The following is a 16,622-nucleotide window of genomic DNA, read 5'->3' as shown; positions in this document are numbered from 1 at the left end:
TTGTATTCCCTTTATCAGGTTATGCACCTTGATCTAAATGAAATATTGAGTTTTGAATCATTCAAATGCCTACTAAGCAAGTCAAACTTTTATTCATCTAATTTTATGGTCTTTTTTATTAAATCTGTGATCTTTAAATTTGAAAAATCTTTATACTGAAAAATATAGATAACTTTCCAATGTTTATTTTGAAGTCACAAAAATTCTATTAAGATTTCTTGAAAATTCAATCAGGTATGAAAAAACTAACAAACTGACTAATTTCAAGCAAGTGTGCGAGATAACTGCAACATTTTGTTCAATATTTTTTAAGTATCCACTGTATCATTTATAAAATTTTAAAAATTAAACTATGCTTCATGATAGTCAGAAGCTTCAGTCRTTTTAAGTTGTTAGAAGAGGTTCTACTACAGGTTGATTTTATTTGTACCATCTTTTCCTGACCTGAGTTCTGACCTACAAGATTCTAAGCCATCAAAACAACTCTCAATCAAAGAGGACAAAAACATCAAGAGCTCAATACTCCAAAAAACCAAAAAGACCAAGATACTGTTTGATTTGTATGAAACAAAATGTTGACTTTAGAAAGAGCACAAAAAATAAAAACAGATCATAATTTCATTAAAAGAAATAGTCAAAGAGATTTATAAGATAATAAGAGATGGCTAGAGTTTTTGAAGGCACTTTGAAGGCACCTACATCTTTATTTCGTTCACTATTGTAAGGCTGGTGGCAGTAAGTCAGGCTCACCTTCTCCTCACAATACCAATAAGCACAAAAAACCCACTCTTCTAATCTGCTTTGTAACTAGGAGAGCCAACAGCTGCAACATTTCTTATTCCTCGCTAAATACACTTCAATTTATCCACTCCTTAGGATATTTTTTCTTCAATTAAACCATATGCATAAGCATCCTCTAAAAACATTAGTAAGTAAAAATCTGTATCTTCCATTTTGTTTGTATATTTTTACTAGAAGAAACTGGAATTAATAATGGCATGATGGAGGATTTAGATTAGAACCGAAAACTGTATTCATTTTCTCTATTACCTCTCTGCAAGAACTTCTAAAGGGCTAGCTCCGAGCGACCAGCTTCGTACCATCCAAGCAGAATCCATGGCAGCCAGAAACCCCCTGGCTATTCCAGTTCCCATTGGCCAAAAAGGCTAACAGTACATGTTACAGAAAAAGCAGAGAAAGGAGAAGCGTCAGTTAGGGTAGGGAAATTTTAAATCAATATCAAGAATATATTCAGAGAGTAATCTCCTGGGCAGTTATTAGCTTAAAGCTCTACCCTCACTGGACTAGATGAAGCTGGACGTATGATGATTTAGCCATGAGCTCCCCCAAAGCCAGTGTTCCTTTATTTCCAACAACAATTCATAGCCTGGTATGTCTTAACAGCTTCTTTTCAAGATTGCACTTTTTAACAAACTACAAAATGCTAATTATTAACAGAACTACAGTAGGCTCCATAGAGAGTCTAACTGTCCCAATAAGGAACAGATGAAACAGACATAACTTCAGAAACTCTGACACATTTTTTCTAGTGCTAAATATTCTGTTTTCCCAATATTCCTACCCTTCCTCCAAACCTCCCACATTATTATATAATAAACAGCAGCTTTCCTCATAATAACTATTTTATAGGCCAAAGGGAAAGCAGCATATATTTCAGTGATGGGTGCAAAGGCCTGTGCTTCAATTCATTCTCTACACATGATAAGCTTAAAACACAAACCTCTAAGAGACTGTCCCCAACCAACGCCACAAGTAACTGGTGGCCATTCTGCTCTCGCACCAGTGCTGCATTCTCTGATGCGTACATACATGTGAAGTCAAACATAGCCACATCTGGCTGACCATAGTGATTGATGGCAAAGTCCAGTGATGGCAGCTGCTGATTAGTGGAGAAGTCAGCTGCTTCTCTGGCGTAGTTTAGCAAGGCCTCCTGGTCTACATTCTCCCGTGAGAGTAGTAACTCTGTGTCAGCAAAATCCTGTCAAAGAGAGACCAGCAAAAGTGAAATAGTCCTATTTGCAAGGGTATTTTAAGGTTGGTGTATACAATTGTTGACACTGGCATTCCTGCAAGTCCACAGATACAGGTTTGCCCTCTAAATTCTTTAATTTATATCCATGTCTAAGCTAAGGGAAAATCTGTAAATCTTTTGTTGTAAACAATCATCAGCTCTACTAGCACTTCTGAAAGTGAAAAGGGAAAGAAACTTTTGAATATTTTTTTCACGTTCTGTTTTCCGATAAAACATGAGAGACCCTATTTATTCCTTTGTGACCAAACTAGTTTTAAATAAGTTTCTGTCAGAATAGATATAGAAACATATGATGTGAAACAATAGTGTGTTCCTTTCTTTCGGCATGCCAAAAACAAATTGTGCCAAAATCTTAGTTTATAGAGAATACAGAAAAAGTTAATACCCACATGCCGTATCACTCCTTTATCCAGCAAGCTCTGCTTTTTGGCAGTCATGACAAAGTAGTGTGTATCATCTTTGTAGTAGACAATGTTCTCTAAGTCAATACCTTGTGAGAAAACAAAAGACATGGTAATAAAGGAACAAGCTACATGTTTTGTGCAACACATGAGCTCTATCAGAAGAAAGTCAATTGAAACTACATGGTTAGAAAGCCTTAAGGAGAATGCCAAGCAGCTTCCTTCCATGCTTTTGGTGAGTTTAAAAAATGAAACTTCAACAAAACCACAAACAGCATATTTTACCTCTTTAGCTACCTCTTTTTAAAAATTCTTAAGGTTTGCAATCAGATGTGGAGTGCAGAAAGCTCAACTCAGGATTCAAACTTTTCTTTGGAAGGGTTCAGCTTTCCTGAAAACCTTCAATGAAATAAGTTCTCCATTTTTGAACAAAAATGACACATATCTGCTTTATAGAGCTGTATAAAAAAAAGCTATAAAAGTGAGGGAAATCAAACTTGGAAGAGAGAGAGAGCAATGACTGACTTTCTGGCTCAAGAGATGATCATTTATTGATTAAACATGTGGTATCTGAATTTTAAAAAGTTATTAATAATGAAGACAAATAATTTTCACTGGACATCTGTCTATTGCTGACAAACCTGTGGCTTCTCGCAGATCCTGGAAGAACTTCTGATTGAATATGAAGGCCACACCACTGATCTCTTCTACTTTGGCTTCAGCTGTGGTGTTGCGATTGATGAAGTTTGCTGTGATAGCAATTGCTAGTTTGCCACGGAACTCTTTTCGGCGAAACCCTATGGGAAAGATTAATTAATAATATTGACAAAAAGAGCGTAACTTCATAGAAGGCTCAGTATGCCACAGATAGGCATCCTCATAAAATTAAGGAGAGAACGGCTCTAAAGTACTACAAACTCCTCTACAGGGAAAGCAACAAAAACTCCTCTCACAAATTGCATCACCAGGAAAATAAATGTTAGGGAAAAAGCTCCCCTCTCTTTCTTACAAAAGACTGCAACTTGCATCAAAAACATTAAGACAGATACTCTACTACATCAGAACAGCATTCTGAACTTTAGCTCTAAATCCCAGTAGCATGAGCTGCAGCACTACTCTACTAAAAAAAAAAAAAAAAAAAAAAAGTGGAAAAGCTATCAACTATCAGGTCAAAACATCTAATTCTTTCACTTGTGAATAGTGAGACAAAAAAAGACAACTCACGTACTGTTCATGATACGAATGGATTTCTGCAGGGAATTTTAATCTCCCTATCGCTAGTCAAATATCTCTCCAGATTTTAGTTTGGAAACTGAGGGCCATTTTTGTTCATATACACTCTAACTTAAGAGTAAGTTCTATTCAAAGTGAATAAATATAGAATCTTTTACATTAGGGATGCACCAAAAGTCATTACCTTCTAAGGTGTTCCTCCTGCCATCCCCTCCAATGATTACTTCAAATTCATACTCAGATACTGGATGTGTTTTGGGGTGGACCAATGCACGCCAGCCTATCCCTGTGGAAAAACTCCAGGTTAATGACAACATAAGCAGTGCACCTAATACAACAAATATATTAAAATGATATAAAAACACTTCTTACTATCTATAAGCCATTTTTCACATGGTCAACAAAGATATAGTGCAGGAAGGCCATATCGTTGACCTGTTTATTGTAGACTTGCACAGATACTCTCTTTCCAAGTGAATCAGAGAATGCACTATGTCAGGCAGTGACAGTCCCAATAAATCCACCCTGATTAGTCCCTTTAAGAATGACTACCACCTTCTACATCTTCCTCTATTTTTTAACTAATGATATGCCAAAAACCAAGAAAGATACTATCTTCTATAGTGATCAGACAAGAGATTTCACAAAGCTACAAAAAGCATAGCAAAGATCACTACAAGCTTAATCTTTTGTAACAGCAAAATTGATTTGTCTAACATACATGCAAAGTCAAAGACCACACTGGTATATGATTTGTTTGCTCAGTAAAAGACTATCAACAATATTTATAAAAAGTATGCAGGTAACTGATTTAAATATCCTCAGTGAATGCAAAAAAAAAAAAGTGGGGGGGGAGTCGCCTGTAAAAAGAAATCTTATGTGTAATAAGCTTAAATATTTTAGGAGTGCTTATGATCAGCTATGTCTTGGATTAGTTCTGCTTAGTACCTCAGGTATTTTTTGTTTTATACAGTAACTAATTTGGATTCTTCATTAGAAAGAATAAAACTGACTATAAATTCCAGTAAAAGTGAATTAACAATTACTCTCATTAACAGAGTATGAAGAAAGGACTTAGTGTTACAAGCAGTGTTGAAGAGCTGGAGTCTGGGCATCCTATCATAACTTCCCCTTTCTCAAATACCCATTCCAACTCTACTTGCTTTCATTCTCCTGATCCTCGGGAGGATAAACAAGCCCCTGAAATTCCACATTGACATGGATCTCGATTCCCAAGATCAAGGCAACCTTCAAAAGGATAAGCTGGAGCTGACGGATACCTGCAAGAAAGCAAGACGATAAAGAAATGCAAGAAGAAGAAAAGAGCACAAGCATACACATGTGTCTCTGTATGGCTTGACATTAGTGACAAATGGATTTAAAAGCCGACTACTGCTTTCTTTTTCCCACTGTGTTCCCTAGCACTTCCATTGAGGCAGCACTGGTGTGTAACATCATGGCATGCCAAAAAACTTCTATAGAGCAGAAATGCCAGCCCTTCCCAAATAAAGTAAATATTTTTTTAATGTTTCAATCCCCCAATCAGGAACAAGGGAAAATAACAGAACACACATTACAGGGGATGCAGGGAAGACAGTATAAGGAAGACTGCACTTTCATTACAGGCAGTATCTGGCTATTTGATCAACCTAGTTGTTCTACTGAACTGCACCTTTATCCCAACCCCTTTAGGTTACAGAGAGGATAGTAAGGATCTCACCATCTCTTTCCTCTAATGTTAGTGTAAGTAATGGGTACAGAAATGACAATGTGAAAACACTAATAATGTGAAGGAAGACCCCCTACTGTCATATTCCAGATACTGAAATCAAAAATGCTCCATCCAAATACTAAAATTCAGCTGTGCTGAAATACAAAATAAAATGGTATTTATAAAGCATTGGAAGAATAAAAATAATGAGAAATTGGAAGAAAAGAAGCAATCTGCAAGACTGAAGTTCTGAAGATCCTTCAGTTGTACCCTTCACTTCCAAAAAAAGAACAGTTTTTCCTTTGGACAGGAGGCTAAATCTAATCTACTACCTTTCCGCCTCTTTATTTTCCCCACTTATCCCAAGTGGTCAACAAAAACTGCTGGGCAAAACAATCTGACTGTGGCATGCCCTGTAAATTACTGAAGAAAAAAAAAAAGGAAGAAGATAACTCCTGTCCAACCAAAGTAGTCATTCAGTTTGAAACTGGTTTATCAGTATTTGAGAATTACCAAAATTACTCTCAATTACTCTCAATTTTGGCATGCAAACCTCTAATGCAATCAAAACTTATTCAGAGGCTGGCAGTTTTCCTGCAAATATCTTCACTATTCTTTCAAAAATACAGATATTAACAGCAAACAATGCCAAAATTGTCCCCCATTTTTCAGATCAACATTCAAAAGAATGTTCAAAAGCATCTAGCAATTTTACAACTTGCTTACAATGTTCAAGAGAAACAGAATAATGTGGCAGCTGTAGAGATATAACAGCAAAAATAGGAAAATTATCCATCAAAAAAAAGCTCTGAACATTAAAGGTACTTTTCAGTGTAAGAAAAGGGTAAGCCTCTGAAAGTAGTAGGTGTAGAAGATGACAGGTATATACTGCATATCTGTTAATCTCAAGGCACGATGTATTTCTCCCATATCTAGGGCTAACCCAGATTGTGCGATGCAAAGGTAGTGCTGACCTGCACCAAAAAGGAGGTCAGAGCAGGAACTGGTACACGCTGAACTCTAATAGAGTGAGCTCATGCACCTCCTGCCTTCCCTGGGAAAACAAGTGTTGCTGTGACTAGCAGCAGCTGTACTTACTGATATGGTCTATGGATCCTGCACAGAATTTGCCATAGAACTTTTTGGCGCCAAGACCCCGCAAGTCGTGTATGGTGAACGGCCATAAGTGCAGAACATTATTGCGGGAAAAGGCATCCCTCTTTTCTATGACCACCACCTTCGCTCCTAGGAATGACAGGTCGATGGCTGTACGAAGGCCACAGGGTCCAGCCCCAATTATCAGACACTGCAAAACAACCAGCACAGAGTAACTTTACAGTCCCAGAAAGGAAAAAGGTATTCTTACCACAGCTTCAAAGCATCCCACGGCTCTTAGGAGTAAGTGCTCTTTGCAGCATAAGCTGAAATTTCAGTTCAGTCTTTCTACTGTTACCTGCCATGCTTTGCCACTCATGTGTTAAAGCAGTAACTGAAACCTGAAAATAAAGTGCAACACACAGCAGAGAAAGTCTGGAGATGCAGCAAGTCACCTTCCTGTTTTCAGCCTTTATTTAAGAACTGCCAAGATGCACTCTATAAACTATGTAAGTACCTGGAGAACATCAGCGTTTCTGAAGGCTCTACACTGCCTCCCCCATTCTATCTATGTGCTTCTGCTCTTAAAGCAGGTGATCTAGCCTTTTTCTCTCATTTTCCAAAACCTGAGCTGCCCTTCCTACAGAAAATTTTGAGCAACACTAAAAACTCTTCATGATCACTGAGTAGCACAGTAATGACCTGCAATCTAATACTGAGAAATACATGGGGTGCTGATGTTTTATAAACATCATCATTTTGAGCAGCACAGATAAGGGTCAAATCAGAGCACATAAACTCATACCTACGCTGCCACTTCTACTATTGAAACAAGGGAAACTTCAGAAAATTGAATATAATGTAAATACAAATTTTGTGGATTTTTTTTTTATCAAGATACATCTTCTTGGAGCTGACTTTTGTCCTGTGGTCTTTCATCTTGACATGTCTTTTTCCACTCTACTCACAAACACACTGGAGGCCAAAAAACATCAAAAAACAACTAGAGAATGTAAAATACTTGCATATTGATTTGCCTTTTTTTTTTTTTTGAGAAACAAAAGATAAAGTAAGACAACTTATTTTAAGATTAAAAAAACAAGACAGTCTATTGACACTTCTTACTCACAGGAACTGAGGTCCACATAGCTGACATGTATGTGTATCTACACAAATACAGTGAACAGTCCATTTTGTCACATCGTTTTTGTACTTTGATTTCTACCAAGTATAAACCTGTTCTACACAACAAAGACCATGCTACAGTGGTGACTGCTGCTGCCATGTGAGTATTTTTCAGATATTTATGCAGCTTTAGAGCTGGGCAACAAAGCCATTTGGGAAATTCAGCTGTATGTCACAAATTACTCAGAACCTAAACTTCGGATCAAACAGCAGAAAATAAAATGAAACCTGAAATAAAATATTTTTGTTCTTTCATAGTCCCCATATGTCCATTTTTACAGCTTACCACATTTTACTCGGTTATTCACTGGGGAATGTATTCTGCAAACTATTTGAAATGACAAATATAAAGCTAGAATGATAAAGCTGGAAATAAAACAGTTCAGGTTACAGTAATGAAGAGGTAACAACTGACATGCAAATACAAAATAAGATAAAAAGTCACATAACTATGAGGGCAGAGATCCAAGTCTAGAGGAAGGGGAAGTGTGGGATAACAACACTGCTTATTCAGTAGTTCTGGGAACCTGAAGGCATATAGAAAAAAGGCAAGCCCAACACGGAGCTATTTGCAATTCAGTTCCTAAAGAGACTTATATATTGAATAAATGTCCAACCTGCAATTTGTTGAAAGTAGTAACTGAACCAGATCTAATATAGTCTTCCAATTCATTATTGTTTTTTCTTTGTGGATAAGCCTAACTCTGAAGCATCACTTAAGTCTTTCTGTTTTAATCTTGTAATAAAATCACCTGTATGTATCATGTTTAATCTCGTAATAATTTCGCTCATCTGAGAACTGCAACCTTCAACGAGACTAGATTCTATAAGCAACAAGTCCACACTGACATAGCTTTGAATACTTTCCCCATGTAAAGTAGTTACAATGGAGTACACAGGAACAAATGATCTATATTAAAGCCAGACTTTTCAAAAGTAGGTCCACAGAATCTAATTTTAAATTAATTACCAGTAATTTTGAAATAGTAATGGAAAAACTTACTTACCTTTTTGTAATATTTTTATCCACATATGAAGATATGATCAACAACATCTAGGTTATGTTTAGAGCTCTAGACATTCTAGATGTAAAATACATGACACCCAGTGAAGTAATTCATGGCCAAGCTTGCCATTTTTTACCACTAAAAAATTATTAAATTACGTTGTTTTGAAACACAGCAAACATTAAGCACAATTAAAGGAAGAAAAAAAGATTCTGTCCCCTTTTCCCTTCTAATGCTTTTCCAGTTCCAGATCTCCTGTACAAATATTGCTCTAAAATCCTAGCAGGCAGTAAATATATGAGGTGTCAATTATGGCCAAGTAAATAAAGACCATCATGGTTGCTCCTTGTTCCCTCTCCCCATGATGACTCAAATCAACTGCTGCAACTCTATGCATTAGAGCAACCTCATCACTTAGGAATACTTATTGCTGAACTTTCCAGATTATATTAAGGTTATATTAAGTTTGCAGTATCAATATGGTAATGTTAAAGTTAACATCAAATGAGATTGAAATGCTGCATTGTTTCTATTGTCAATGAAGAAAGGTAAGTTCTCAGCTGGAGAATTATCTCCCTGGTCCCCTTCAAGGTGTCTAGGCTGAATGTATATGGGGGACAGCGTAAAACATTTCTGGTAAGTATTTACAACTGAACAAACCACCATATGCAATCCTTGCTTTCAAGACCTATAGCCCTGATTATCTGAACTCTGGTTACCCTGGGCACTGGCTAACCACAGGAAGTTCTGCCTGAATACGAGGGGGGATTTCTTCACTGTGAGAGTGACAGGGCACTGGAAGAGGTTGCCCATAGAGGTTGTGGAGTCTCCTTCTCTGGAGATATTCAAGGCCCTCCTGGATGCAACCCTGTCTAACATGCTCTAGGTGACCGTGCTGAGCAGGGGGGTTGGACCAGATGATCTCCAGAGGTCCCTTCCAACCATACCAATTCTGTAATTCTATGATCCTAACCACAGAACTCTGCTCTTGGCACTTAATCCCTGCACAGTTTTTAAGCTGGCATGCAAGAGTTGAACTCTAGAGGATGACATCTTCTCCCTACTGTCACAGGAAAAATAATTATTATTTGTTAGCCTCAGTTCCATATCTCTTCCAATATATTAAAATTTCCTGAAAACTGATATATATTTTACTACATAGAAGCTAAGCTTACTACAGAAATGAGAGGCATTTGCTCTGGTAACATGGGTAGAATCTAAATCTTTGTTTTAAACCCTACCATCTTCAGATCTCCACTTAAGGAAGTTTCACTTCCTTTCATCTATATAATTTCACTACTCAAAATTACTTGAATCCCAAATCCACTGTCCTATGTGTTTCGGTATTTCTTTTGTGACCTTGAACCTGTTCATCATCCACCCCTGTCAATTGAGTCTTTATATAGTATCTCTCCAATATATCTTAGAAGCACTGGCAAATTGCTCTACGGCTGGTCTCCACTCTCCTCGTCCCTTCCTCCACTCTGTCTCTTTTTTTTTTGTCTTGTCGCACACAGAAGAGAGTGTTACAGCATAATCCCCTGCCCCATCCGGACAGCAATTCAGCACGCTTGCACCATGCCCACCTGCTCTGGTCCTCTAGCTCCACAGCACTACCAGCCAGTTCTAAAGTGTCTCTCGTCACTAAAAGAGGGCAACTCAGGGCCAAGTGAAGCCCTCTGTTTATCTCATACCCATTTCATCTCCAAGATCACCAAGTGCCACTTTTGCAATCACTCTCTTGATCCCTTTTCACTCACTCCATTCTACACTCTCTCCAGCTTGGCCTTGACCCAGGAAATACACTGAACTTCTGAACTACATAAAATCTCTAGCAAATTCTTCCTAGTCAGACATCAGTTCCCGTAGTCTTTCCTCTACTGCTTCTACATACTTTTCAACTGAAGTTTCAACTAAGTTCAACTAAAGTTGAAAAGACAGTTTTAAGACAGTTGGATACATTGTAGCTCTTCCAAGTGTGTTCTTTTTTATTTCTTTTATTAACACTTAGTATGTCTCCAGTTATTCTTTCAGTGCACCATCTGAAGGACTTCCTTAGTTTCCCCCACTTCTCTCACCTCCGACTGTCCACGGAGCTTTGTCTTTCGTCTCCTTCTCCTCTCTTCCTCTACAATTCACGTTTGCATAATCTCATCCACAGGGAAATAGTTCAATCAACTTGTCAGTGCTGAAAGTTCACAGAACTTTCTCCAATTCAGATGTGATTTCTTTTTGTCCAAGCTAAAATCTCCCAACATGGTAAAATGGAGCTCTAGCTTCCTTCCAAGCACACCTAACCAGTTCCCCTCTAGATCATGTCAACATCAGTTTTCTGAACATCATTCACAACTGGATGTCAACCTCCACTGAGATCTCTTTTTTTGCATGCTCTCATAATCAAGTAATGTCTAAGTCATGCAATTATTCTTCCATTAAATCTCTTGTTCATGGTGCATCTCTCTTACTGAAGCAACCTCTTCTTCTGTGTTAACAAATGCAGTCTTGCCCACTAAGATATATTCAGAACACAGACATAATATTACTCTTTTAATTTATTACTTCATGTAAGTCAAAATATATTTACACTCTTCCACACGTTACTCATTCTCTTTCTCGTAAAAACATAAGCCACTTTACTACACAGCCTTTCATATAGTTTCACTTCTTCCAAGACCAGGGAAGATTTAGGATTTACAATATAGTCATAATTTGTTAGTATTTAACTCTCAATCAACAATTCCACTGGTTTTCAAATTTGATTGTCCGCCTGAAAGTAGTAACAGATCCAGATCTAATATAGTCTTCCAATTCATTATTGTTTTTTCTTTGTGGATAAGCCTAACTCTGAAGCATCACTTAAGTCTTTCTGTTTTAATCTTGTAATAAAATYACCTGTATGTATCATGTTTAATCTCGTAATAATTTCGCTCATCTGAGAACTGCAACCTTCAACGAGACTAGATTCTATAAGCAACAAGTCCACACTGACATAGCTTTGAATACTTTCCCCATGTAAAGTAGTTACAATGGAGTACACAGGAACAAATGATCTATATTAAAGCCAGACTTTTCAAAAGTAGGTCCACAGAATCTAATTTTAAATTAATTACCAGTAATTTTGAAATAGTAATGGAAAAACTTCCTACATCTAACCGTTTTCTTATGTATTTCAGAGACAAACTAGGTAAAATAGTTGTCTTGGCTCCCATGAATAAATGTCTAGAGAGGATTACTTTCCTTACCTTTGTGTTGGCGCACGCTTTCCCCTTCTTGTAATCTTTATGGCTGCCCCTCTTATCCAATTTGGCCCACAAGGCTTTGGCCTTCCAGTAATTTAGTTTGGATTTGAGTTTGTGATAGAAAGAACGATAGTCCTTGGGCTTTAGTTCTAGGTAATCGCAGAGCTCTTGGAAAGCCTTGAGAGTTCCCTTGCAAGTTGAAGCCTGGACAAATCTGTCGAAGAGAACATGAGCCTGGTTCACCTTCTCGTTCTTTCTTTCTTCCATGCTTCACACTTAGCAGCTACCCTGGGGGGCAGTTGTTCTCTTCCAGTCTGCCAGACTTCCTGATGTTGCACTGCTGAGCCACTTTCACCTCTGGCTTACAAGCATTATTAATCTGTAAAACAAAAGGGACCAAATACAATTGAGCTTGATCTTTGTTGTTCCTTCCAAAATTACGGCTGTGCCTACTGAACTGGAAGTGTGAAGTCTCAGTAACTAATAAGGCACCAGTCCTAAAGGAGCCAACTAAACAATACACCCAAGGTTCCTGTCCAGCTGCACTGAATTACAGCACTCCAAAGCTAACTGAGCCTCACTTCCAACAGCGAAGCATCTCATCTCTATAAAGTAACAGAATACTTTATCTGACCCATTCTCTAGAAAGATCTTTTTTTAAAAAAAAAATTGTTTCACATGAAGAGCAGAGAAGTTTCAAATAAACTGGCTGGTGTTACATTACATGTGGAAGCAGGAGGACATTTTAAAACAAACACTGTATGTACCATTATTAATGTAACAGTCACTGTGATAACAAGATTAACACCGCAGCAATGGTATCATGCTAGTCTCGAAAACACTACTACCATGAAATATTTTAGGAGATAGGATCCCAGCAGTAAAACAATGTTGAGTTCATTCAAAAATGACATATATGTTTGCCCATGGTAAGTAGAGAATAGGAAAGAGGATGGCACATTACAGGTTGATATTTCTGTTTGAGAGTCCTTGCAAAGACTATTTTTGCACAGCAACTTATTAAAAGCAATGATGGCTACTGTACTCCTGGAAATAAGTTAGATCTGCTAATAGCAATCAAATGCTTAAGATAAGATATCAAGACTGAAAAAACGTCTGGGAGATGTGTTGCACCAAGCAATGTCAACTTTTGTCTCATCTAGTCTCTATGTGCATATTCCTATCTTAATAAGTAGCATAACAGTGGCATCTGGCTGATGCACTATTCTCATGGAATTCTCATACTATTTCCTCTAGTGCCATGGTTTCCAACTTATTTTGATTTGCAGAACCCTCCCTCCCCACAGATTTTTATCTTCAAATTGGAGGGCAGCATATATACAAAGCATGCTTTTAGCTTGAAATAGATGTTGGAACTATAGAACTGAAAACACTTCTGAGGTGTTTTTGTGGGTTGGAGGTTTTTTTTGTTTTGTTTTGATTTTTTTTGCAAAGGGTATTAAGGTAAAAAAGGAAATATGTGGACTCAGATAAAACCTTTTAGATTCTCACCAGCTCTTTTCCGGCTTCCAGCAGACAGGAAGCCAAGTCAAACATTACAGCTCCTGTCTCTTCCCCTCCAATATGTCAGTTCAGCAGCGGTTTCTTTGGGCACTCCCGCATTCCACTTTAACACTGTATTTATTAGTCATATTTAGTCATATTTTAAAATGGCAAAGGAGACCTCGATACCTCTACATATAGTCTCAAGCTGTTTATTATTAAAAATAAAAATAAAAAGTTCTCCTATGGAAGCCAGACTATAACAAAGGGCTATACTGGAGAACGTAAGTCTGACTTTATTAGGAAAACTGCCGGAGAGGACTCAAAATAAATGAAGCTGTACTTATGACTGGCTGACAGTGATATCATGTCCATATCAGCACTGCTCACTAAGCAGTATAGAACTAACTACTTCCCTTATTTTTAATATTAATTTCACTGCTGTGAAGCTGGACATGTGCTCCAGGCTTGCAGCTCTGAGTAACTACTGCACATGTCGAGAAGTCTAAGACACTGTGTTTTTAGCCTGTGATCCCTCTGCTATTCTCAAGAGCAATGTTATACAGAACTCCCGTAAATCACTTAATGTTGATGGGTGCATCTGCGTAACAGAGATGCAATAAAATACAAAAAATCTAACTCCCCATGCCTCAGCAATCAGCGCAGTACTGCAAGTTGAACACTATTTTGTGTTGCTTCCCGTCACTCGCACTCTACCACCCAAACACTCACTTTAGACCAGCACTTAAGATGATTGACAAAACATTTCCTAGGAGTAAGTAATAAAAGCTACATGACCTAAATTCAGTGGAGTAGCAGTTTAAGTCTGTTAGTCCACAGTCTATTACTAATTCATCCACATGCAAGGACAACACAGGATTCGTTCCCTTATTCTGGCTTCCTTTCACCAGACAAAAGGACAAAGCAGCATGCTTCTGTATTAAGACAGCACCTGAAGGGAAAATGCAATCTACTTTCACTCCAGGAATTTAATGCTTTGCATTCAAGATTTGCCAAGCCAGGTGACAAACCTGCAAAAGCAGGTCATTTTACACAGCTCAGCCTGAGTGGCATGTTAATTCTGAAGTTCTGCCGACATCCCTCTTTGTAAAAGGCTATTAAGTCAGTTATGCCCACAGGTCAAATAGAGCTGCTTTTTCTGTACAGAAGCTTCAATCACTGCGATCAGTCACTCCCAAAACTCTGCATTCCTGATGCAAACACTCAAAGCCCTCGGAACTGGAGAGCAACACGTCAGAGACCATGGAAATTACAGGAGGCAAAGCAAGGGCAGGCAAGAACTATTTGCCAGGTTTCCAGTGTATTTGTATGCGTTGCTGGCTACTCTGCAAGTCTGCAGTATCCTGCATGTTTTGTCTCAGGCAGCTGATTGCTGACTCAGAAGCTCTGCACATTCCTTGGCAAGAGTGTTGGGAGAGAAAGACAAAGCCTGCGAAAAAAAGCATGCAAGAACAGTGTTCATGTTGCTATTTACAATAATAGCAAGAGGTTGTCACTGACTCATGACTACAAGTACGCTCAGGATCTCCAGCTCACATCCAGGACAAAAGCAACCAATGAAAAAAAGAGAAACAGGCAATGAATAATTCCAGGTGGCGTTTCCTTCCCCTTCCCACAATTACCAAAGATGTGTTGTTTCAGGCCTTGTATTTTACCAACTGCGAATATGAGAAAGCAAGTTCAGTGCCTGGAAAACTCACCCCTACTCCTGCCCAGTGCAAGAGACTGGAATAAGGTTTTGCAAATGATGCGTATAATGAATTTAATCATGCAAATTCAAATTCCTGCAGATTGCTTTGCAAATATATGCCTCCTATATTCTGGACAAATCCATCTCCATTACTACTTTATAGGAGTCACCCTCCCTACATCTTCCACCCTGATTTTTTTTAAAAAAGATGCATTTAACTTGTGATTTGAGCCTGGAAAAATAAGGTATTTTAGTTTGGGAATAGTTTTCCAGCATTTTTCTCCATTTTTGTTCTGGCTAAAACTACTGACTTAATTCCATCCAAATTCAATAGTTGTTTCATCTAGCTCGAAATAGCATTTTTAGTAAAACATCTGCCAAAATAACTGTCCAGCTCTGCTTAGAATGCAGAGTTTCTCTGATCACACTGCAAATGCTTTTTTTACATTTTGGCTATTTCACAACTAGACAAACACCTCAGATCCACCCTTGACAAGACAGACAAATTTATTAGCATTTAGAGATCAACAAACGTGCAGTACTGCACGAAATCTAGAAAGCAAGTTTTTCCATTCACTGTAAAACCAGTGAATGCGCTAATAAACTCAGTTCCCATTGATTTCATCCTTTCCATAATATTTCCAATTCCCTGGCAATGTGCCCTATGCACTTCTGCCTAAGAAAAACTCAGTAACATCCTCTGGAAAACTGAGTCTACTCTAATACCTACGCAACGACTGGCAACTTGGCCAGCAAAAGCCTAAGAACAGATTATTGTTAAGCCTATGCTGGACACAGTGGGGACACCTATTTTTGTCTCTCTTCTCTAGCCAGCCAACAGTTTTCTTGACACTTGTAGGAAATCAGTTATCTTCAAGAGTTTAATTCACTGTCAAATCTGGATGAAATTGTTCAAAAGTTATTAAGGGTGAACTAAAAAGCAGATGGACAAGCAGGTCAATCTTGTAAGCTTTCCTTCTTTAGGAAATCGTACTAAAAAAGTATTTATTCCAACAACTGAAAAAGCTCTGTTTTCATTTCCAGGATTTGATTTATCTTACTTTTAGCTAAAAGTAAAGAAATAGCCCTTGGTACAACATGTTCATCACATCCTAAGTCATCACAGATAGCAAAAGTACAGGTTTAGGGCAGCTATAAGGCTGCAGAACACATGGCAAAAGGACAGCTTCTACAAGAAAAAAATAAAAATAAAATCTGCAGTTATTTTAGTCTTGTATTATGCAGACAAGAAATAGGAAAGCAGGAGGACCAAGGGTGTGGCTGCCATTGTTTGCAGCTTCCCTTTTACACCAGATGGAGAAAAGGAATGTCAGCATTGCACACGGTATGTTTTAAGATGGTATTCAGATCTGCTCTGGTTCATAAAACTGAGTACTCAAGCAAATACACTGGCAAACGGATGTTTCTGTTTCAATACACTCATTAAACCTGATTTGCTGGGCAGAAATGGGAGGGTGAATCCT

General features: G+C 38.0%; 1 protein-coding gene across 1 annotated transcript in view; it reads right to left on the bottom strand.

The window, feature by feature from the left end:
* The window catches only part of MICAL3 (microtubule associated monooxygenase, calponin and LIM domain containing 3), a 182,787-nt gene that overhangs the window by 95,692 nt on the left and 70,473 nt on the right, over nt 1–16,622 (bottom strand). The window contains exons 4-11 of the mRNA XM_085324197.1: nt 11,928–12,303; nt 6,497–6,704; nt 4,851–4,967; nt 3,872–3,973; nt 3,096–3,251; nt 2,443–2,543; nt 1,742–1,999; nt 1,051–1,166 (exon numbers count right to left, since the gene is read on the bottom strand). Of these exons, the coding sequence (XP_085180323.1) occupies nt 1,051–1,166; nt 1,742–1,999; nt 2,443–2,543; nt 3,096–3,251; nt 3,872–3,973; nt 4,851–4,967; nt 6,497–6,704; nt 11,928–12,191 (1,322 nt within the window). The 5' untranslated portion in view covers nt 12,192–12,303. The remainder of the gene's footprint in view (nt 1–1,050; nt 1,167–1,741; nt 2,000–2,442; nt 2,544–3,095; nt 3,252–3,871; nt 3,974–4,850; nt 4,968–6,496; nt 6,705–11,927; nt 12,304–16,622) is intronic.

Source organism: Rhea americana, unplaced genomic scaffold (assembly GCF_003343005.1).
Source record: "Rhea americana isolate MKP2758 unplaced genomic scaffold, rheAme1 scaffold_9, whole genome shotgun sequence".
NCBI lineage: Eukaryota > Metazoa > Chordata > Aves > Rheiformes > Rheidae > Rhea > Rhea americana.
Note: the sequence above shows the minus strand (reverse complement) of the source record. Positions and strands in the feature narration are given on the sequence as shown.